Below are 25399 nucleotides of genomic sequence, written 5' to 3' on the forward strand. Positions count from 1 at the left end.
ACCTAAGGTACGTGACACTGATCACCACCATTACTAGTAAAAAAAATGTCATATCTGAGCCTGCAAGAGGGACCTCGCCTATGTATGACATCTGCCAGCACCTCGCAGCCCTCGCCCAGGCAGTAAAGTCTCTTCAGGACGATAACGTCCAATTGGAAGAACAAATGCAGACCCTGGACCACAGCTGTGAATCCTTCTTCGGTCTCAATCCCTTCCACTGGCGGGGCACCAGTCACAACTACTACTGCACCCACTGTGATAATGCTACCTCCTGAACCAAGGGTCCCCATTCCAGAGAGATTTTTTTGGGGTTTAAAGCAAATTTTGGGTGTTTTGCAACGCATGTGAACTATACTTCTCATTACAACCTCTGACTTTTTCATTAGAGGTCACCAAAGTAGGGTTCATTATCTCTCTTCTACTGGGTGAACCTCAGACCTGGGCCCATCATCTGCTTGAAAAACGCCATGTAGTCAATGCGATGGCCCAAGTCTATGATGACCCTCAACGGACTTCCACCGCAGAGGCTGCCCTCCATGTGCTCCAGCAAGGCCACAGAGTGGTCGAGGACTATGTAACTGACTTCAGGTGCTGAAGCACGGATACTCAGTGCAACAATGCAGCCCTGCGGCACCAGTTTCGGATTGGTCTATATCAGTGGTTCTCAACCTTTCTAGTGCCATGACCCCTTGATACAATTTCCCAAGTTGTGGGGACCCCTAACAGTAGAATTTTTGTAGCGTGGGTTTTCAGCACCTAAGGCCAGACAAGCAATTTGTGCCCCTAGCCCATGGACATTTAGGGATCCCTAAGTCCTTTACACTCGTACAGTATTAAAACCCCTTCTGGTACATTTTAGGATGTACCACTCTCTCTATGTTCTCCTTTCTTTCACTTGTATCTCTCTATCTTAATTTCTTGTCCCCCCCCCCCCCATCCCTCTCTCTCTAGTCATCTTTCCTGTTCTTTCTCTTATTCTTGCTCTCCCTTTTTTCTTTGTTCCTCTCCCTCTTTTCCTCTCCCTTCCATGTATTCTCTACTTTTATTCCTTCTCTTACTCCTTGGGGGGGGGGGGGTGCTGGCATTACTGGCGGGGAGTTCTGATTAGCCAGTTTAGATGCTCTTGATCAAGATCATCTGCTGATCTGAGAACTGTAGTGGGGACTTTAAATGGCAACTCTAATCACAGGTAGCGTTACTCAATGTGTCACTAGCTCTGTGGTGTCTCGTAGCAGTAACACCTATGCCGAAATCAGGAGATATGGTCTCCTCCAGCCCTTCCCACTTCACATTTCTCACCAGTCAGCTGGCTCCAGGGACAGCTCTGCTGGATGGCTGTGAAAAGGCTGATAGTGCTGCAGGCTTCAGGAACAGCCCAGGATTTGGTGACCCCTGGAAAATTGTCATTTGACCCCCAAGGGTGTCCCGACCCCCAGGTTGAGAACCACTGGTCTATATGAAGGGTTAAAGGATGAGCTAGCTTGGGTCGGTGTTCCTAATACCCTAGAGACTTTGGTCACTTTGTCTATCCAGATAGACAGACGACTCTAGGAGTGCAAAACAGAATGAGCTACCCAGCAGTCCTGTCCAGCTTGGTTGTTACCCGAGTACCAGCTCCTGTTTACCCTGCCGCCGCCAGTCCAGTTCCAGCTAATCCTGTATCTGTTAACCAGATATCTGATACCTGATAGCCTTCTTCTTTCGTAAGCTCCCTCCAGCCGAGAAGAATTACGATGTGGGGGACCGAGAGCTCCTGGTCATCAAGACTGCAATGAGGAATGGAGGTATGTGTTGAAAGGAGCAGCGCATCCCATACTCATTTATACAGACCATAAGAATCTGGAGTACCTGAGAGCCACCAAGCATCTGAGACAACGCCAGGAACGGTGGTCATTGTTTTTTTCCAGATTCTTATTTCACATTACCTACCGGCCGGGTTAGAAGAACATCAAACTAGATGCCCTTTCTCACAGTTTTGATGATCCAAGAGAAGTGGCAGATACCATTCCATCAGAAGGTAACTTCCTACTCTTATGCCACGTACACACAATCATTTTTCGGCATGAAAAAAACGTTGTTTTTAAAAAATGTAATTTAAAATGATCATGTGTGGGCTTCACATAATTTTTCAGGTTCTGAAAAACAACCCAAAAAATTCGAACATGCTGCATTTTTTAACGTCGTTTTAAACAATGTCGTTTTTCGTGCTGTAAAAAATGATCGTGTGTGGGCTAAAACGACGTTAAAAACATGCGCATGCTCAGAAGCAAGTTATGAGACGGGAGCACTCATTCTGGTAAAACTACTGTTCATAATGGAGTAAGCACATTCATCACGCTGCAACAGACAAAAAAGCGCAAATCGTCTTTTACTAACACGGAATCAGCTAAAGCAGCCCAAAGGCGAATGGAACTTGTTGTACGACACCACGCTTTCCTAGATCATTTTTTAAAAACGATGGTGTGTGGGCAATGTTGTTTTAATGATGAAGTTGGAAAAACTTTGTTTTTTCTACATGCTGAAAAATGATCGTGTGTACGCGGCATTACAAACAAACCTTTTGTCTGGCCTGAAGCAAGCTTCAGCAAGTATGCCCGGTCCTCCTGGAATTACCCTGTTACCCTAGGATGGGCTGCTATGGAAGGATAATAAGACCTTCGTGCCTCTGCCACTGAAACTGCCCAGGTCTTCATAAAGCTACATGGGGTCCCAACAAACATTGTTTTAGATAGAGGGGTGCAGTTCACCTCTCGCTTCTGGAAGACACTGTGCAAGGTCCTAAAGATCGAACTGTCTATGTCCTCACACTCAAACTAATGGGAAAACCGACAGGATGAACCAAACATTTGAGCAATATTTCCAGTGTGTGTCAACATTTGTCCAGGATGACTGGGTAGTATTACTGCCCTTGGCGGAGTTCGCCTTCAACAATGCCAGTCACTCCGGCTACAGGTCAGTCTCCATTCTTTTCCAACTATGGATTCTACCCGACCTTCCTACCTGATCTCATTCCCGACTTCACAATCCCAGCAGTTCAGAACACAGTTGATTTCTGTTGAGAGGGGAATTGTGCCTTCAACAGGACGATCAAGTATGGCCTTCTACCACCAACCTAAGAATGACTTGCCCCACAAGGAAACTGGCACCTAAATTCATTGGTCCCTTTCCAGTGAAGAGGAAATTAAATGGAGTTACCGATGAACCTTCCTTACCCGATTCACTGAAGGTCCACCCAGTATTTCACATGTCACTACTAAAGCCTGCAGTGCCGTATCCCTTCCCAAAGAGGGGATCGGGACCAGTAATTATCAATGGGGATGAGGAGTTTGAGGTGGAGGCCGTCTTGGATTGTAGAAGAAGAGGAAACCAGCTTCAATACCTGATCAAGTGGAAGTGGTATGGTCCAGAAGAGAACAACGTGCATGAGTGAATCACGTGCACCATACACAAATGTGCGCATGAGTGAAACACGGACATTTCGCATGAACGTGCGCATGTGTGTGCATTGGACGCGCTTTGGTACCTAGTGGCCTAAAAAAGATGCTCCAGTGGCACTAGGTTCTTGCAGTTTGATCTGCAGCTGTTCCCTAAAACTTGACTCTGTGTTTGTATCCTGTTACAGTGTTTGACTCGGCTTCCTGACCACGCTACTATCTCCAGTCCTGACCTTGGCTTGTTTGACCCTGCTTCCTCTGTCTGCCGGCCTGATAACCTGTTTACCAAAACCCAGCCTGGGCTCTGACTACTCTCTGCTTGCTGTTTATGCTGATTGCTCTGCTGTGTATGACCTGGCTTGTCTGACCCTGCTCCAGCCAGCTGTCCTGCATCCGCTGCTCTGCACCCGCAGCATACCTGCACCTGCTGACCTGCACTCGTTGCCCTGCATCTGCAGCACTCCTGCACCAGCTGTTCCGGCTTCTCATCTGGCACCACCACTTCCTGCGAAGAGAACCCTGCAGGCACTTTTACCCCACTGTGCTCTTAGCACCACTGTCTCAACTTTAGTGGTCTCTGAGCCGGGGTGTATGAGAGGTCTCCCTCTGCTCGTCAGGCTCACACCTAAGGAATGTGACACTGATCATCACCGCAATTACTAGTAAAAAATACATAAATTACAGAAATCTATCGCCTATTTTGTAGACGCTATAGCATTTGTGCAAACCAATCAATATACGCTTATTGCGATTTTTCTACCAAAAAGTACGTAGAAGAATACATATTGGCCTAAACTGATGAAGACATTTTTTTTTGTTTGTTTTTGGATATTTATTATAGCAAAAAATAAAAAATATATATTTTTTTCAAAATTGTCTGTCTTTTTTTGTGTATATTGCAAAAAATAAAAAATCGTAGAGATGATCAAATACCACCAAAAGAAAGCTCTATTTGTGGGAAAAAATACATCATTTTTTTTTTCTTGTACATCGTCGCATGGCCACGCAATTGTCAGTTAAATTGACTCAGTGCTGATTGCAAAAAATGGCCTGGTCATTAAGGGGGTAAATCTTCTGGGGCTGAAGTGGTTAAAAAGGGTTATAGCATTATTTATCAATGCCTTCTAGTACCTCGGGCGGAATGGTACTATCTGTATCTCCATAAAAATATAGCAATCTTAGAAAAGCTTTGGTTGCATGATTATTTTCTGGATTCTCAATAATGTCCAATGAGCATATTTTAGCAGTTGTACATGCCTACAACAGTACAGAGAATGATGGCACGGGGTACTCCAAATTGTTCTTGTTTAGTAGCGAGGCCTGGTTACCCATTGACCTGGGATTTTGCACGTCTCTTTCTCTGTCATAAATGCTTCCCAAAAAGATGCTTTGTACGGTATATGTTTTCCACTGTGAATCCATAGAGACTTCTGAGGTATTTTCTTTCCAGTATTATTAACCCCTTCGCGCCCATGCTATAGCCGAAAAACGGCTACAGCGCGGGCCTGCATTGCAGGGAGGGCGTCCATGTACGTCCTCCCGTGCATGTGCTGCCTTCGCACCCCCTGCAGGGAACACGCGGTGTGCTCTGTAATCAGCGAATCCATGAGACTCGGCTGATCATAAATCGGAGAAAGGGGACGATCCTTTACCACATGATATGCTAACAGCCAATGACAGCTGATCACATGATGTAAACAGAGTTGGTAATCCTCTGTCAGCGTAAGGAGAAAAAAAAAAAACAGATCGCCGTTTTCGGTCAGAGGGATATCGGTCCCAAACATGGAGAGCAACAGCTGCCTCATATGTGCCCACCAATGCCACCTGCCAGTACCCACCAGTGCAACCTACCAGTGCAAATTAGTGCTGCCTATCAGTGCTCACCAGTGCCCATATTAGTGCCCTTCAGTGCCGCCCATCAGTTCCCATCAGTGCCACCTATTAGTGCCACCAATCAATGCCACCCATCAGTGCCCACCAGTGCCACCTCATTAGTGCCCCCTTATCAGTGCCCATAAGTGCAGTTTATCAGTGCTCCTCAGTGCAGCCTATCAGTGCTCATCAGTGCAGCCTCATCAGCGCACATCAATGAAGGAGAAATATTACCGGTTTGCAAAATGTTATAACAAACTATTAAAACAGTTTGGTCTTTTTTTGTGTGTTTAGCAAAAAATAAAAACCCCAGTAGTGATTAAATACCACCACAAGAAAGTTATATTTGTGTGAAAGAAATTATAAAAATTTAATTTGGGTACAGTGTTGCATGTCCGTGCAATTGTCATTCAAAGTGAGGAAAATTGGCCTGGGTAGGAAGGGGGTTTAAGTGGCCAGTAGGCAAGTGGTTAAATGGCATAGGGGCATATAACTTCACATGAAGTACATTTTTCAGTATTTTAGGCCAGGAATGATGTACAAAATGGTAAGAGTTTGCCTCAATATTAGATTCTTTCCATTGCCACATCTACAGTATCATATGGAAAGTGGATTCTAGTTTGGGGAGTGCCACTCCTTCTGTCTAAATAAGCATCATAGACAATGTTAAAAGCCCCTACCAGCAGAAAGTACTTTCAGCTATTGGTAATACAGCAGTCTTGATAGTATCTATTTGTACACTATGGGATATGAAGATTAATTATGGTATTTCCATAACTCCTAACTTTCTGAGATGGGAATGAGGGACATGTATTAGCAAAAGTATGAAGGCATAGGACACACTCCCTTTTTTTCTCAGAGAATAGGTGCAGGAACTCCGATCTTCACCCTTTGTTTCTGCTCCCTACCCGCCCCTGAGCACTGTTCCTTGGCTGCACCTCCTACCGACCTCCCAGTACCGCCCATTTTAGAGAATACAGAATCAAGTATTATTTTTGCTACTAAGAGATTTGCACGGAATTTCTTAATGATAACAAAGAAAGACAGTAAAATAGATCCCCTGCAGTAAGCAACAATAGACCCTCCCCTAGCAACAGTAGACCTCCCCAGCAATGATAGACCTCACCCCAGCAAAAATAGAGCCCCCACACAACAAAATACCACCCCAACAACAATAGACACCCTTTAGCAACAAAAAATGTCCCAACAGACTGCATCAATAGACCTCTCCCTCAACAGTAGATCCCCTCAGCAACAAGTGCTCGCTCCTAGAAACATAGGACTCCCCCCCCCACTAGAAACAATAGATCTACCCAGCAACAAGAGACCCCCACACAAAAATAGATCCCCACCAGTGAAAATAGATCCCGCAGCAGCAAGAATTAATGGACACTCCCGCACACTTCAGCACTTCTTGCCATTACATACATTCATTGCTGAAGGTACTGGAACTGCGTTCCCCCACGTTCCTGCTGAAAAAAAGCCCTGCAACTCTATAGATCAGACCAAAATGAGGGACAAATAGGGAGGAAGGAAAGACAAAGGGACTTTGTTCCAAATCAGTGACAGTCCCTCAAAATCAGGGTCCTTTGGGAGCAATGGTATATCAAATATTATGAATTGTAAGTATAAAGATCACCTATCTTCCAAGTGGATCTGTTTTAACCCTATTTTGTTTAACTAAGGATTTTGTTATAAAAGTGGGGACCCCTCTGGAGCAGCTAGCATATGTAGCATGATAGTCATAAATATTAGATTGTTAAAGGGCTATGTACTAACATTTATGCAGTTTATATTTTTTCATGTGATCAAAAATCAATGTTTTTTTGATTTTGGAACTAAGGCCCTGAATTTTTCAGGATAGTGGTTTAAGGAATTGCGACACTGTTAAATTGATACAGATATACTGTCAGTATACTGTATATTGGTTACTGGTAAAGGATCTAGGATCAGTAATCTCACAGTAATTTGCGTTAGATCAACTTCTGTCGAACGGGAACAGCCATGGATGAATGGAAATTCAGTCAGTCCCTGCTGAACTGGCTGAATTTTGATCCATCTATGGCCAGCTTTAGTGATTATAGGTACACAAGATCTTTCTTTATACAATAAAAGGGTGCAAGATAGTGTTAGGCCTGCAGGTACAGGTATTATGTATAATTATGAAATCATCTGAAAACAGAAAAAAAAATTGAAAGTAACACAATTCATTCCTATGAATGATAATTTCTACAAGTGTTTGATTTGAAATCTCCTATTTCTTTAGACTACCAGTACTTTCTATTTCTATAAAAGCCCTATGGAGCCTTTAAAGCTTTTGCTACTAAAAAAATCAAATAATAAGGGTAAAAAAAGCTGCATTCAAAAGGAAATACTTAACGCCTAACTCTCTGGTGGCTAGTGCTTTGCTGTCTTAAAAATCTCTGGTGGGCGAGGAACTATTCAGCATCTGACATACTTCCAGATTTCTGGAACCCTTGTTTATGTTTGTGGTTCTTCTCTCTAGCTCCATGTCACCACAGAACATATCCATGGCACCACCTGCTGGATAGTCTAGGATTGAGCATTTTTTTTAACTATGCCCATGCAGTGCATGTTTTTGGTCATTCTCCCCTTCCCTTCATCCATATTTATTTTTTACTTTCAATCTGTTTATTAGAAAAAAAGGTTACAACTGGAATAGTAAGATATATGGAGTTACATTAGAAACTAAATGTAGAGGAGAATCATCCAACATCAAATGCAGTCTCGTTATATAACCTTTTTGATAACCAAGAGACCAAGGTCCCCCTTTTGGGTAAAGAATGGTGGTGTTATTTATTTGTCATCACCTTTATAGTCAGAGTAACAAATTCCATTGTTGGTGCCTGGAGTGTGAAACACTCATGGGCCCAACAAATATGCCTCTGAGGTGATGGGAGGGAAGCAAGGGCCTAATCCTCAAAAACCTGGCGCAACGTAACTTTTGGCATTTAAGTTACACCGCCGCAAAATCTCTACCTAAGTGCCCGATCCACAAAGCACTTACCTAGAAATTTTGAGCGGTGTAACTTAAATCCATCCGGCGCAAGGCGTTCCTAATTTAATGGGGCGAGTCCCATTTAAATTAGGCGCGCTCCCGCGCCGGATGTACTGCGCATGCTCCCGACATCATTTTCCCGTAGTGCTTTGCGCGGTTTTACGTTGCGCCGGGTTTTGAGAATCAGGACAGGCGTAAAAAAAAAAAAACGAGTTGCGGCGAAAAAAAAAAAAAAAGACAGCAACGCGGGATAGAAGGGTCTACTTTTACAAGGTGTAAACAGTTTAGGCCTTGTAAAAGCAGCCCTAATATTGCGACGGCAAACTAATACTTACGGAGAAAAAACGAAGCTGAAAAGCTTTGTGGATCTCCGTAAGTGCTAATTTGCATACCCAAAGCGGCATTTCGACGAGAAATGCCCCCAGCGGCGGCTGCGGTACTGCATCCTAAGATCCGACAGTGTAAGTCCCTTACACATGTCGGATCTTCTGTCTATCTATGAGAAACTGATTTTGTGGATTACCCCCCAAGAGCTAAAGTGATGAACTCCACCATATATTAGAGGTCAACAAGTATAGGCAACACAACATTGCTAGATAGGTATAGCCTACCTAGTAGGTCTTGTAACATTCAGGTATTAGCTACTATGTAACCTTGAGTAATAGTAATCTTAGCTCTAAAAAAAATTAAATGTACTAATTTCTGAGTAATTTTGGAAAGCTTACTTGGCCTCATGTTCAGCAAAGTGACTTTAAGGTGTTTTGGGAATAGCAGCCCCTGTGACCCTGCGTAATATGTGAAAGATTTTATCTCGATAACCTTTTATACAGGGGCACGGCCACCATGTATGTAAAAGAGAGCCTAAGTGGCCGCAGCCTCTAAAGCATAGAGGGGATGTGTCTGGGTAGATCTTCATGAGGCGAAGGGGTACATGATACCATTGTGTAGTGACTTTGATACTGGCTTTAATTTAAGAAATATTTGTTATTCCTTTAAAGGATCTTTGAAAGCCATGGTACCAATCATCCAGATCCCAAGTATCGTCCAGCTTTTGCTCCCAGCCCTTTGCATAGGAAGGTTTCTCTGAAGTTTCTATGAGAGAGGTGTATATGATAGAAATTCCTCCTCTCTGATCCATGATCTGTAAAAACCACCGCTCATAGGCAGTGAACTCTGGGAGGCCCAACTTGTTTTTCCTTATAGAGAGCAAAACGTGCCTAATTTGGGATAGTCTGAATTGTTCAGAGGAGGGCATTTCCAACTTACTTGTGCAATTACTCACAGAAAGTGGTCCATTGGAAGAAAGAAAGTGCCCCATTCTGAATAGGCCCTTGTTAACTTAGTGTGCCACCACAGGACACAATTCCCTATCGACCTTGTGCCAACTTTCTGGATAACCTCACAATCGTGCTGTAGCCTTATAATTGCTACAATAAACTGGACAGCTACTACACAGTACTCAACAAAACAAGGAACGTGAAGCAATTCAGCAATACATTTTATCAGTTTTCCAACATTAGCAATCCAACCTAAGCAGCGATTGGATAAGGAGCATAAAAAAGGACAAATTTTTTCCTTGCATAACATTATGTTTGAAAAACACCACATGCCGTGGGTGAAATATGATGCATCAAGACTTTCCAGAACATGATAGAATGCCGTAGCTTTGGAAAGGGGGATATACCATAACTTTTCAGGTGTAATGAATTATTCTGCCTTAACACTTCACTGTAACAAAATAAAACATGGGTGCCTATTTTTCTAATGCTATTATAGGGAAGTCTATACAATATGCACACCCCCCTTCTTTCTTTATATTTTTTTTTATCTACAGTAGTAGTAGTAAACTTTTTTTACAAAAAGGAGGATACATGAAAAACATACATGTTCCATATATAGACACTGACCTCTTTCATCAGGTACAAAGTTCCAGACAATCCAGAATAATCGATATCTTTGCAGATAAAATGAACACACACCATAGTTTGTTGCGATACAAGTTTGGTTGGGAGCAGATTCAGATAGTAAAGAAAACTGAATTACTTCAACAATACCTAGGCAAGTATTATTTTATCACATTAACTTCCATTTAATGAGTTGAACAATAAATGTAATACATGAGGGGAACTGATGCTTTTATTTTGCCACAGATTGAACGGCTGAACTATGAATTATCTTACAAAGTGTCTATGCATCCTAGTTGTTGTGGCTGTGGTTTTTACCCTTGGACATTCAGAAACACCAGCCACTTGTTCTATTGTACAAGGTCTTCCAGGTTTAAATGGTAGAGATGGAAGAGATGGGGCTATTGGACCAAAGGGTGATCCAGGTGAGATTCATTATCTTTTACTTTAATGTCAACATTTATTTGAAATACAATACCCGTTTTGAAATGTTCATATTAGTTATCTCCATTCAGCAGTGTTACTGTACATTGTCAGTCATTTGGCTGGCAGAAAATTAAATGCCCCAAAAACATTTGTTAGCCCTTATGAACACAGTAAAGAAATAGACAAGATAAATCATGCCACTGTTTGATACAAAGAGGACAAACAATGTCTTCACGAGCCATAATGCTAATGTTCAGAGTTGTGTATTTCAATATCAGCATGGCGCATCTTGACTTGACAATATTTGCCCACTGTTCTTTACAAAAACGCATTGAATCTGTCAGATTAAGAGGGCATCCCCTGTGCACAGCCCTCTTCAGATCAACCCACAGATTTTCAATTGGATTCAGGTCTGGGCTCTGGCTGGGCCATTCCAAAACATTATTATTCTTCCAGTGAAGCCATTTCTTTGTTGATTTGGATGTATGCTTTGGGTCGTTGTCATGCTGAAAGATGAACTTCCTTTTCATGTTCAGCTTTCTAGCAAAAGCCCTAAGGTTTTGTGCCAACATTGACTGGTATATGGAACTGTTCATAATTCCCTGAACCTTGACTAAGGCCCCTGTTTCAGCTGAACAAAAACAGTCCCAAAGAATGATGCTGTCACCACAATGCTACACAGTGGGTATGGTGTTCTTTTAGTGATGTGCAGTGTTGTTTTTGGGCCAAACATATCTTTTGGAATTTTGGCTAAAAAAGACATATGAAAAATACGGGAGATTGTTGTCACATGTACCACACAGCCAGTACTTGCCATATATTCCTGCAGCTTCTTTAATGTTGCTGTAGGCCTCTTGGCAGCCTCCCTGGCCAGATTTCTTCTCGAATTTTCATCAATTTTGGAGGGACGTCCAATTCTTGGTAATGTCACTGTTGTGCCATATTTTCTCCACTTGATAATGACTGTTTTCACTGTATTCGATGGCATATCTAATGCATTGGAAATTCTTATGTAGCCTTCTCCTGACTTATACCTTTTAACAATGAGATCCCTCTGATGCTTTGGAAGCTCTCTGCGGACCATGGCTTTTGCTGTAGGATGTGACTAAGAAAATGTCTGGACAGACCTACTAGAACAGTTGAACTTTATTTGGGATTAATCAGAGGCACTTTAAATTAAGGCAGGTGTGTACTGACTCATTAACATGAGTTTGAATGTAAATGCTTAATTCTGAATACAGCTACATCCCCAGTTATAAGAGGGTGTGGACACTTATGCAACCACATTTATTTTGTTTTATATTTACCCCCCAGAAAAGATTTTAGTTTGTTTTTCTATCGAGTTGTACCATTTATAGGTCACATTAAAGGGGTTGTAAAGGAAACATTTGTTTTTCCCTAAATAGCTTCCTTTACCTTAGTGCAGTCCTCCTTTACTTACCACCCTTCGATTTTGCTTTTAAATGTCCTTATTTCTTTTGAGAAATCCTCACTTCCTGTTCTTCTGTCTGTAACTACACACTGTAATGCTAGGCTTTCTCCCTGGTGTGGAGAAAGCCTCTTGAGGGGGGAGGGGGCGAGCCGGAGTGTCAGGACGCCCACTAACACACAGCTCCTTTCTCTATCTGAAAAGTAGAGAGTGTCCTGACTTGCCTGCTCGCCCCCTCCCCCCTCATTACGGTGTGTAGTTACAGACAGGAAGTGAGCATTTCTCAGAAGAAATAAGGACATTTAAAAGCAAAATCGAAGGATGAGGTAAGTGAAGGAGGACTGCACTAAGGTAAAGGAAGCTATTTAGGAAAAAAAAATTCCTTTACAACCCCTTTAAATGCGGAAAAAGTTATGAATTGATTCATCTTTGTCTCATTTTTTTACATCACAGAAACCTGACATTTTAGACTTTTTATATTCATTGTATTTCTGACAACTACTACTCCTAGCTGTGCATAATGTGGACAAGCTCTTGGTTCAGTGATATGCATGCCTGATGCCCACGACAACATTTTTTTTTCGAACATGCTGCATTTTTTAACAAAGTTTTAAACAATGTCGTTTTTCGGGTTGTAAAAAATGATCGTGTGTGGGCTAAAACGACGTTAAAAACCTGCGCATGCTCAGAAGCAAGTTATGAGATGGAAGCGCTCGTTCTGGTAAAACTACCGTTCGTAATGGAGTAAGCACATTCATCATGCTGTAACAGACAGAAAAGCGTGAATCGTCTTTTACTAACACAAAATCAGCCAAAGCAGCCCCAAGGGTGGCGCCATCCGCATGGAACTTCCCCTTTATAGTGCCGTCGTACGTGTTGTACGTCACCGCGCTTTACTATAGCATTTTTTTTAAACGATCGTGTGTGGGCAACGTCGTTTTAATGATGAAGTTGGAAAAAACAACGTTTTTTTTTTCATGCCGAAAAATGATCGTGTGTACGCGCCATTACTGTTTGACATTTGTGGCCCCTGCAGACAGGCTTCTAGACTGGCTTTAGACTGGCTTCTAGTAGTTAAATGCTTTTGTTAATTTTGCACATACTGTATTACTTTTTTAATTATGCTGTCCACCTTTTTTTCTGTGGTAGGAATTAGTTTCATTCCGAATTTGTTTTAACACATTTTTTACAAATTCGTTAATTCGGAAATATCCGAATGAACAAAAAACTGTTAACAAATTGTATTGAATATTTGTAAATTCGTAAATTTGTAAATTCGAAAATTTGTAAATTAGAAAATCCAAAAACCCGAAAATTTGAAAATAACTAACTAATAATAACTTAAATATTACTAACTATTAAATTATAGGTATTGGAATTTCCTTTCAAATTTGGCTGTAAGTAACGAATACGAATTTATCCGAAGTTACGAATTATCCAAAATAATGAATGCTGTATCTAAATGAATAGAATGTAACAAATTTATAAAAATAAATAACAATAATAATAATAAAAATGATTAATTATAATTATGTATTAAAAATTAATTCCGTTCCATTTGTTTAAATACAGCATTTGTTATTTCGGATAATTCGTAACTTTGCATAAATTCGTATTTGTATACATTTGTATCGTATTAATAGTTACGAATAATTCAGTTATTATTAGCTAGTTATTTCAGATTTTCTAATTTTCGGATTTTCGAATTTCCAAATTTCAGAATTTTTGGATTTTGGGATTTCTGAATCTTCAAAACTTTCCAATTTTACGAATTTACAAATAGACACCATAACAAATGATCCGAAAAATGAAAAAAAAAAAAAAATCACTAAGAATAAAATGAAAATGAAAACAGTAGTGCACATTTCTAGGTAGCATGTCTCTAGTCTCGTACCATCTTGCCCATAGTCTTTGACTATCTCTTATTGCATTTTCCCAGTCTCTGACAGCTTTCTGTAGCATTAAAGGATCACTAAAGGAATTTTTTTTTTTAGCTAAATAGCTTCCTTTACCTTACTGCAGTACTGGTTTCATGTCCTTATTGTTCGTTTTTGCTTTGAAGTTGCTGTAATTCTGCTCTCCACACTTCCTGGTTGTCTGTTTCCTTATAACCATAGTACTGGGAGCTTCTAACTTGGTCTAAGCTGCAGGGGCGGACTGACAGTTCATGGGGCCCCCGGGCAAAAGGAGATCATGGGGCCCCCTGTGTCTCCGCCCATGTGTCCCCGCCCACGTTAAAGCTACATTCACACAAAGTCCCACCTACATATTGCACTGCCCACATTGCAGGCGTTCAAAGAATTTCTCTACACACTGTTCAAAATAAATGTTTATTATAGGAATTAAAACATTCTTCCCACTGATGATCACCAATGTAAAGAACATTCTTCCCACTGATCACCAATGTAAGGGACATTCTTCCCACTGATCACCAATGTAAGGGACATTCTTCCCACTGATCACCAATGTAAGGGACATTCTTCCCACTGATCACCAATGTAAGGGACATTCTTCCCACTGATCACCAATGTAAGGGACATTCTTCCCACTGATCACCAATGTAAGGGACATTCTTCCCACTGATCACCAATGTAAGGGACATTCTTCTCACTGATCACCAATGTAAGGGACATTCTTCCCACTGACCACCAATGTAAGGGACATTCTTCTCACTGACCACCAATGTAAGGGACATTCTTCCCAATTTTGTTTATTAAAAGTCTTGCAAACAAAAAGCATAAAATCACTATAAGATATACATAAATATACACATATTTACATAAATGAAAATAAATATAGCAAATCTGCTCTCAAACAAAAGACTTTACAGCAAAGCAAAAATTATGTAATCACTGGGAAAATAAATCTTAATACAAACTCACACCACTACACCAGACAAACCTGCAAGGTCAAGAAACAAACCCGCACCCATTATGCATGCAGCCCTTCTAAGAAACGTCCAACACCATACATCCACGTATTTCTACCTCAATTACCCGCCGGCGCGTTACCATATCGGTTTCAAAAAGTACAGCAACTCCGCTGCAGGGCTCAGCCGCAAGAGACCAAAAGGAGGGACCGCATCTCCACTCCCTTTTTGCCAGATGGACATCGGCCAAAGTATGGAGCCAGGTCTCTTGCAAAAATAAAATCTCGGCATCAAACTCGCTGAGCAAAAATAAGGCCATATCACGAGCTCTTGCAGATTTAATGCTGGCGACATTAATGGTCGCCACCTTTATCGGAGGGGGAACTGCCATCAGGATGATTGGGGTAGTCGTTTCTTGACCTTCACCACACTCTCATCACCAGAAACCGCTCTCTTCAAACTACGTGACTCCCCCTCATCCATAGATGAAAAAGAGGAAGACAAAGACATCTCATCACCCGACAACACATTAAAGGTGTTACCAAGGGGAACCCCTCTTGGATCCGACTCTGAGGAAGAGACGACCGGTTTTCTTGTCTTTCTCTTCATTTTTTTCCTCCTCCTAATTTTCTCCCACCCCTCCTCATCCGAATCCCCATCAATGGAATGTGAGACATGGGGTATGGACACCCCTCCATCAGCCCCACCCCCATCCAGCACCCCCACATTCCCCTGACCACGCTTGCGCTGCCGAGGGACAGGGACTGGAGGCTGAGTGGGAAGATCCGCTAAACCTGCCCCCCCAGCAGCCTCCGCCAGTCTGGAGGATCTACGAATAGATGGATTAGGGACAAGAGGGACAGATTTAGGGACTACATCTCTAGGGGGAACAGAAACAGATGTCACAGACACAGAAGGGACAGACTCAGGGACCACATCACTAGGGGGGACAGAAACAGATGTCACAGACACAGAAGGGACAGACTCAGGGACCACATCACTGGGGGGAACAGAAACAGATGTCACAGACACAGAAGGGACAGACCCAGGGACCACATCACTAGGGGGAACAGAAACAGGTGTCACAGACACAGGAGGGACAACAAGAGTTTCAGTGGCCTCATCCTCCTTATCCAGCCTCTGCAGCTCAGCCTCCAACCCTGGCAGGTTATGTAATGCCTCCGGGCATTGACTGTAGGGGTGACCAAGTTTTTGGCACAAATTCCCCCGAATGTCAGTACAGTCTTTAGCCAAATGGCCAAGCTCCTGGCACAAAGAACATTTCTTGCGGGTGCAGGTGGAGGCAAAATGGCCCTTGTCACCACATTTATTGCACACCTTAGGCTGACCCTGGTAAAAAATGGTCAGCCTATCCCTCCCCAGAAAGGCTGAACAGGGCAGATGTTGAACAACATTTCCCTGCACCCCCAATTTTAGTGACACTGTCCAGGCCCCTGTCCATATCCCATGCTGATCAAGGACCTTCCGCAGTGGAGCGAGGACCTCACCATATCGGCGTAACCACACTATCAAATCAGCCTCTGGGATGGATTCGTTACGCACAAGGATCGTCACTGATTTTATTAGAGGCTGCCTGGAAACCACCTTTGGCATCCAACCATTCCACTGCGGAAGGTCCCTGCGCCCCCTAAAACGTTCCCAAAACAAATCCAGACCCTCAGGTTTTACAAAGGACAAATCAAATTCCCAACTCCCAACGGGACAAATCAAAGCAAAAATGTCTGCGACTTTAAATCCCATTTCCAGGATCAACTCTGCTACCCTCCCCCTAACTGGTGGGGTCCCCTCCCCCTCCCACTTCAACTGGACCACATTTCTTCTCTTGTACCCACCAACCATCCCCCCACTAAACCCCCCCAAATTGTGACCACCAACATTTGCACCATTCCCCCCACCCTCCTTGGTGCGACTCCCCAAAACTGACGCGTAGCTCCCAGCAGATAAAACATTGGTTTGTTTTGAACCATCTGACACATTTGTAGCAGATATCGATTGCACAGATTTGGTCTGAACAGTCGGTGAGTCTTTCCTCTGCTGAGCAGGGGGAGGAATGTCATTTTTATTTTTCGCAGCAGTATTAACCCCTTCACCACCCACCACATCCATTGTTTTATCATTACTGTCATTCTTAGTACTTGCTGGAATATTCACAGTCCCTGCAGTCTTCCCAGCAGTGTCAGTTCCCACTGCTGTGCTTGTAGAAGCTTCAGCTGGTCGGTTCTCTTCTGTCAGGACAGGGTTGTCATCAGGGGATAGTGCAGGCTGGTCTGACACTGCAACAGGTGAAACCTCCATTGCTTCTTCCACTGCACATGGTGCAATATGCTGATCCCCTCCCCCACCACAGGGAGGCTCAGGTGAGGCAATCTCATTGCTGGTAACAGGCATACATTGTACAGAGGAACTACAGGTCCCAGCAGAAACTCCAGGCAGCGCTTTGCACAAGGCCTTCCTTTTCTGCTCCTTAGTCAGGACACCGTCCACCACAGCAGGTTGGGCAGACATCTTGGAAGGCAGTGAGGTGTGCTGACATTTCTCCACCTGTACTGGCTTGGCTTCAGGGACTTCTGTAAAAGCAGGCTTGTGTGCTCTCAGGGGTGACTCCATCTCCTGGATACATTTCAGGGTGCCATGCTCCCTCTCAACACCCTGGCTGGTTGCCGTCGGCGATTCCAAGCCCTGACATGGAGGGAGAGGTGCAGAGGCAGATGGACCCGGGTCATCCATTATCTGAGGCTGTTGCTGGTCCCTGGAACTTGCTGTCTGGCTGGCAAATCTCCTCTCATTATCAAACTTTTCTCCACTTTTATCTTTCAGCTTTTCCAATAATAAAGATTGTTCCTTTACCTTTTCCTCCAATTCCTGCAACTCAGGCTTCATGGCCAAACGATTTTTACTCCAGGCCTGGAAATATTTGATTTTGAAGGATTTGTGTTCAGCCTTTAAAATTTTAAGTTTTTCTTCAGCTCTTCCAATCGCCCTAAAACAATCAATGCTCTTCTGACTGAAGACATTCGCATCCACAGCAGGGCCTGGACCTACAGACAGATCCTCCACCTCCTCCTCACTAGGCCCCGTATCATCAGGGGGATCCGTCCCGGGGCCTCCCCCAGGATCAGGCATTATTCCTGGGCCAAGCTAGCAGGCAAGGCCCAGGCTTGGAAAAGGTTGGATCTCTCAGAGAGCTCCTTGGGTGTGTCCTCCTCCTTCTTCCCACTGATCACCAATGTAAGGGACATTCTTCCCACTGACCACCAATGTAAGGGACATTCTTCCCACTGATCACCAATGTAAGGAACATTCTTCCCACTGATCACCAATGTAAGGAACATTCTTCCCACTGATCACCAATGTAAGGGACATTCTTCCCACTGATCACCAATGTAAGGGACATTCTTCTCACTGATCACCAATGTAAGGGACATTCTTCTCACTGATCACCAATGTAAGGGACATTCTTCCCACTGATCACCAATGTAAGGGACATTCTTCCCACTGATCACCAATGTAAGGGACATTCTTCCCACTGATCACCAATGTAAGGAACATTCTCCCCACTGATCACCAATGTAAGGAACATTCTTCTCACTGATCACCAATGTAAGGGACATCCTTCCAACTGACCACCAATGTAAGGGACATTCTTCTCACTGATCACCAATGTAAGGGACATTCTTCTCACTGATCACCAATGTAAGGGACATTGTTCCCACTGATCACCAATGTAAGGGACATTCTTCCCACTGATCACCAATGTAAGGAGCATTCTTCCCACTGATCAGCAATGTAAGGAACATTCTTCCCACTGATCACCAATGTAAGGAACATTCTTCCCACTGATCACCAATGTAAGGAACATTCTTCCCACTGATCACCAATGTAAGGGACATTCTTCCCACTGATCACCAATGTAAGGGACATTCTTCCCACTGATCACCAATGTAAGGGACATTCTTCCCACTGATCACCAATGTAAGGGACATTCTTCCCACTGATCACCAATGTAAGGAACATTCTTCTCACTGACCACCAATGTAAGGGACATTCTTCCCACTGATCACCAATGTAAGGGACATTCTTCCCACTGATCACCAATGTAAGGGACATTCTTCCCACTGATCACCAATGTAAGGGACATTCTTCCCACTGATCACCAATGTAAGGGACATTCTTCCCACTGATCACCAATGTAAGGGACATTCTTCCCACTGATCAGCAATGTAAGGGACATTCTTCCCACTGATCACCAATGTAAGGAACATTCTTCCCACTGATCACCAATGTAAGGGACATTCTTCCCACTGATCACCAATGTAAGGGACATTCTTCCCACTGATCACCAATGTAAGGGACATTCTTCTCACTGATCACCAATGTAAGGGACATTCTTCCCACTGATCACCAATGTAAGGGACATTCTTCCCACTGATCACCAATGTAAGGGACATTCTTCCCACTGATCACCAATGTAAGGAACATTCTTCTCACTGACCACCAATGTAAGGGACATTCTTCTCACTGATCACCAATGTAAGGAACATTCTTCCCACTGATCACCAATGTAAGGGACATTCTTCCCACTGATCACCAATGTAAGGGACATTCTTCCCACTGATCACCAATGTAAGGGACATTCTTCCCACTGATCACCAATGTAAGGAACATTCTTCTCACTGACCACCAATGTAAGGGACATTCTTCTCACTGATCACCAATGTAAGGAACATTCTTCCCACTGATCACCAATGTAAGGGACATTCTTCCCACTGATCACCAATGTAAGGGACATTCTTCCCACTGATCACCAATGTAAGGGACATTCTTCTCACTGATCACCAATGTAAGGGACATTCTTCTCACTGATCACCAATGTAAGGAACATTCTTCCCACTGACCACCAACGTAAGGAATATATATAGGGAATAACACTCACTTAGGCTGGATTCACACCTATGGCATTTTTAGTGCTTTTTGCATTTTGCAGATTTGCACTACAGAACGTGTTCCATAGGAAACCATGTTAAATGGATTGTTGTGCAAATCTGCAAAATGCACAAAAAATGCCATAGGTGTGAATCAGCTTTAGTCCAGGTTCGCACTGACAGCGGGAATGAAATTGTGCGAGACAGTTCAGCTAAACTCGCATGATTTCATACCCGCATATCAGTGCGAATTTGGCGGGTGATTTCAGAGACATCTGTGAGGGTTGCAGCACAGATGTCTATGGAAATTGCACCAAGAAGTCGCCAAAAGTTGTACAGAAACTACTTTTGGGAATCGGCGCCACAAATGGGGCATCGCACCGATTTGGTTAGTGCCATTGCCATGCGATTTGACATGTCAAATCGCATGGTAAATTGCTTCAATGTGAACCAGGTCTAAGTGCTATTCCCTATATATAACACTGATATCTACACACTGAGTGGCATTCAGTGTACCAGATATCAGTGTGCAGGGGCGGATTGACCAGTCAGTCGGTAACTGCCCGAGGGCACCGTGGTGGCAGGGCCCGGGCCGGCTCAGTCCGCCACTGGAGGTGCCCGCAACAGTGGCAGCTTATCATACACAATAAAAAAAAACTGAGTCTGTACCCCCGAGAAAGCAGTGCCTTGAACCATTAAATCCCACTAGCTAGGTTGATGTGGCTGTTGTATATGAGGGGGTCGGGAGGTATGAGCTGGCTGGTGTCCTGACGATATGGTTCCTCTATCTGATAGTTTCCGACCTCAACTGTGCATGCTCAGTCAGAGTCTACGGAAATCTCTGAGGCTGAACAGCTGTTTGTCCGCTGTAAATGGAGCATGCGCAATGCGCTCGCTCCCGACCCGATGCTTGGGGCTGGTTATACACGGCTCCTCCACTCGATGGCCAGTGCTTTTGTCAAAGGGGTGGATGTCATATTGAGAATATCAACAAACTGGGGGTGTGTGTAACCAGCACCAAGCATTGGGTCAGGAGCGAGCGCAGTGTTCATTGCATATGCTCTGTTTACAGCTAACAAACAGCTCTTCTGGCTTGGAGATTTTCGTAGCCTCCGACTGCGCAAGTGCAGCGCCTGCGCAGTCGAGGTCGGAACCTATCCGATAGGGGAACTATCTCAACAAGACACCGGGATGGATGGCTCAACATGTGCACTAGTGAATAGCCCCTGACATGACCTGCTACCTGGTAAATAAGCACAGACACAGCACAGGACAAGAAGGTAAAGAAACAATCAGCATGGGCATGGCTCTTATTACACAGATTAGACACTGTCACGGTAACTGCAATCACAGGGCTTTCATTACTTATCACACTGACCTGCTAACCAGCACACAACACAAGGCATTCGTTCCTGTGTCTTTGCAATTCAGTGTGCTCTGCCTCTCCAGTCCAGCAGCAGCAGCTCCTTCACATGCAGTCCTCCGAGGCAGTGACTTATGGCCCCGCCCCCTCAGCTGAAGCACAGGGGAGAGAGGTGGGGAGAGAGGTGGCCGGAGCGCCTGTCACAGTGTCACTGTACATCCCCACACGCACGGCTCACGGCTCTGATGAGCCATCCACCCCTGGGAAGCTCATAACTCCCGAGCGAGCCTCTTATACAAGGCATATGGGGGTACAGAGTACAGACTCCGTTTTTTTTAATTGTGTAGAAGCTGACACTGCTGCGGGCACCTCCAGGGACGGACTGAGCCAGCCCGGGCCCCCCCACCACGGGGCCCTCGGGCAATGACCGAATGACCGAATGGTCAGTCCGCCCCTGCTAAGCTGTCATTATTGTGTGTCTAAAACTTAACAGAACCAATCAGATTAATTTTAAATACAAAACACTGCCCTGGATTTGTTTGTTTTTGTTCTGTGTGTCTCTCTAGTTCACAGGAACATGAAACCAGTTTAAAAGTGAAACTAACCTGCAGGCACATTATATGATTGATTTTTATCTATTTGTAATCATTTTTAAAGGGAATCAGTTAACTTATGTCTCTATGCCCTGTAAACAGTAATTTCAGCAAAAACATTTTTTTCCTTTAGTGACCCTTTAAATTCACTTAATATCACAGTATCTCACAAGTACACTTAGGGTGTACTCACTTTTGTTGCCAGCGGTTTAGACTTTAATGTCTGTGTGCTGGGTTATTTTGAGGGGACAGCAAATGTACACTGTTATACAAGCTCTACACTACTTTACATTGTCATTTCTTCAGTGTTGTCACATGAAAAGATATAATAAAATATTTACATTATCTTGTGAGATACTGTATATGTGTGCCATAATATTTTAGTATTAGTATTATATCTATTACTATACCACATGAATATTGCAAACCGTCAATATCATTGTCCTGTATTACATGTCTTACAGGTGAAAGAGGGGAAAGGGGAATCCTAGGTCCTCCTGGTAAAGTAGGACCAATAGGAGAAACGGGAAAGACTGGAGTCACAGGTAAGATAGTCTGTCAGAATGTATCACTGAAGTAATCTACATTTCAGGGTATGACAGAACAAAGTAGATAATAATAAGCACCAAGGCTTGCCATAGCATCTCGTGGTAGAAAGGCGTTTTTTCTACAACTTTACGGTTCATGGGGAAAATCATACTTTTTTCTTTATTTATTATTATATTGCTTTCCCCCCCTTTTTTTTTACTTACTTTTATACTTTTTGTTATGTATTTTTTTTCCAGTTACTGTTCTTGTAATATATTTTTGGTTGCACTAGGTGAGGAACTTAACCTGGGTGGTCATGTAACAGAGGTCTACCCCTGAGCGGAAGTTTAATAGAGGCCTTGTTGCAGCCTTTCTCTGGGGGTGGAGCTGGCCAGGTCCTTGGTGGCCGCCTCGTGGGGAGGCACCCTGGAGTATATGATGTTTACCTATAGCATGGGTCGTGTTCCTACCCAGGATCATTTGGGGATACCCCCCTTAGAAATGTGGCCTTGTATGCATCCCCCCCTTTCCTAATCTCCCTACCCATTACCCTCTGTTTTCCCTGTTTTTGTAATCAGACATGTTGATGTATTTATTTCTGCTAATCTGCAAACCCTCATCAATGAGGTATTGTTGGCTAATATGTATTCCTTGTGTCAAAAATAAAGATTATATAAATAAATAAAAAATAAATAAATGGTTGCAGTTCCTAAAATGTGTACTTGATATTTATGTTCAACTCCTTGAATAACCACTTAACCACTTAAGGACCGCCTCCTGCAGATATACGTCGGCAGAATGGCACGGCTGGGCACAAGCACGTACAGGTACTTCCTCCTTAAGTGCCCAGCCATGGGTTGTGACCCGGTCCGAAGCTCCGTGACCGCAGCCGCGGGACCCGTGGACACGATCGCCGCTGGAGTCCCGCGACCGGTCCCTGGAGCTGAAGAATGGGAAAAGCTGTGTGTAAACACAGCTTCCCCGTACTTCACTGTGGCGCTGTCATTGATCGTGTGTTCCCTGTAATAGGGAAACACGATCAATGACGTCACACGCCCAGCCCCACCCCCCCTACAGTTAGAAACACAGATGAGGTCACACTTAACCCCTTCAGCGCCCCCTAGTGGTTAACTCCCAACCTGGAATTGTCATTTTAACAGTAAACAATGCATTTTTAATGAATTTTTTGCTGTGAAAATGACAATGGTCCCAAAAATGTGTCAAAATTGTCCGATGTGTCCACCATAATGTCGCAGTCATGAAAAAACTCGCTAATCGCCACCATTAGTAGAAAAAAAATAAATAAAAATGCAATAAAACTATCCCCTATTTTGTAAACGCTATACATTTTGGGCAAACCAAATCGATAAACGCTTATTGCGATTTTTTTTACCAAAAATAGGTAGAAGAATATGTATCGGCCTAAACTGAGGGAATTTTTGTTTTTTTATACATTTTTGGGGGATATTTATTATAGCAAAAAGTAAAAAATATTCCATTTTTTTCAAAATTGTTGCTCTATTTTTGTTTATAGCGCAAAAAATAAAAACCGCTGAGGTGATCAAATACCACCAAAAGAAAGCTCTATTTGTGGGAAAAAAAGGATGCCAATTTTGTTTGGGAGCCACGTCGCACAACCGCGCAATTGTCAGTTAAAGCGACGCAGTGCCGAATCGCAAAAATTGTCTGGGTCCTTTACCTGCCTAAAGGTCCGGGTCTTAAGTGGTTAAGGACTGGAAGGTTTTACCCCCTTAATGACCAGGCCACTTTTTGCAATACGGCACTGCCTCGCTTTAACTGACAATTGTTGTGTGACGCTGTACCCAAACAAAGTTGATGTCCTTTTTTCCCCACAAATAGAGCTTTCTTTTGGTGGTATTTGATCAAAAATATTTTTAACTTTTTGCTATAATAAATATCCCCCCCAAAAAATATAAAAAAAAAATTCTTTATCAGTTTAGACCAATATGTATTCTTCTACATATTTTTGTTAAAAAAAAAATGCAATAAGCGTATATTGATTGGTTTGCACAACTAGGGGATAGATTTATGGCATTTTTATTATTCATTAATTTTTTTTTAGTAGTATTGCTGGTGATTATCGATTTTTAGCATTATTGCAACATTGCGGTGGACAGATTGGATACTTCTGACACTTTTTTGGGACCAGTGACATTATTACAGTATTCAGAGCTAAAAGTAGCCACTTATTAATGTATAAATGACAGTGGCAGGGAAGGGTTTAACACTAGGGGGCGATCAAGGTGTTAAGTGTGTCCTAGGGAGGTGTTTCTAACTGTAGAGGGAGAGGACTGACTGACAGTACAGAGCTATCGCTGTTCCTGATCACTAGGAACAGACGATCACACTGTATTCCCCTGACAGAACGGGGATCTGATTGTTAACATTGGAAGATGCCCTTTCTGCCTCTCTGAGGAGCAATCGTGGGTGGCCGGCAGACATTGTAGCTGATCGTCTCCCCCGCTGTGCAGCGGGTGTGCACCCACAGTAACTCGTGCACAAAATGACGTACATGTATGTAGGGCCGCCCTGCCGCAGTATATATGCAGTGGGTGGTCCTTACAGTGTAAGTAAACCTCCCTATTGTTTTCAGCCAAGAAAGCTGCCATCTTTGCCTCTGTTTAATCTACAACTGCCATGGTGCTGCACATGTGATCAGTTTAGACACCAGCCATTGGATGGTTTAACAGTTTGGTTGAGAGCACAACCAATGGGAGTATTGCATTTCCGGCGTGAGCCAGAAATCAAACTGTTTTATGGATGGGTTTACTTCCGCTTTAAGTGGTTAAAGTTGAAAGTCTGCACTTCAAACTCATAGTTACATAGTTAGTCAGGTTGAAAAAAGACACAAGTCCACCCAGTTCAACCATAAAATATATATATAATATATATATATATATATAGCGTCTGGTTACTTGGCAGCAGTGGAGTTGAGGTTTGGGTGCTCTTCCCTAGCAGCCAATCAGGATGGAGTTTCCTCGCTGTGCATGCTGGGGGA

The 25399-nt window shown here is 43.2% G+C and overlaps 1 protein-coding gene across 1 annotated transcript in view; it reads left to right on the plus strand.

Annotated features, from left to right (window-relative positions):
• The first annotated feature begins 10286 nt into the window (after positions 1-10286).
• Positions 10287-25399, plus strand: part of LOC120909060 (pulmonary surfactant-associated protein D-like) — a 61497-nt gene continuing 46384 nt past the window's right edge. The window contains exons 1-3 of the mRNA XM_040320684.1: positions 10287-10383; positions 10476-10654; positions 22317-22397. Of these exons, the coding sequence (XP_040176618.1) occupies positions 10492-10654; positions 22317-22397 (244 nt within the window). The 5' untranslated portion in view covers positions 10287-10383; positions 10476-10491. The remainder of the gene's footprint in view (positions 10384-10475; positions 10655-22316; positions 22398-25399) is intronic.

This window comes from Rana temporaria, chromosome 8 (assembly GCF_905171775.1).
Source record: "Rana temporaria chromosome 8, aRanTem1.1, whole genome shotgun sequence".
Taxonomy (NCBI): domain Eukaryota; kingdom Metazoa; phylum Chordata; class Amphibia; order Anura; family Ranidae; genus Rana; species Rana temporaria.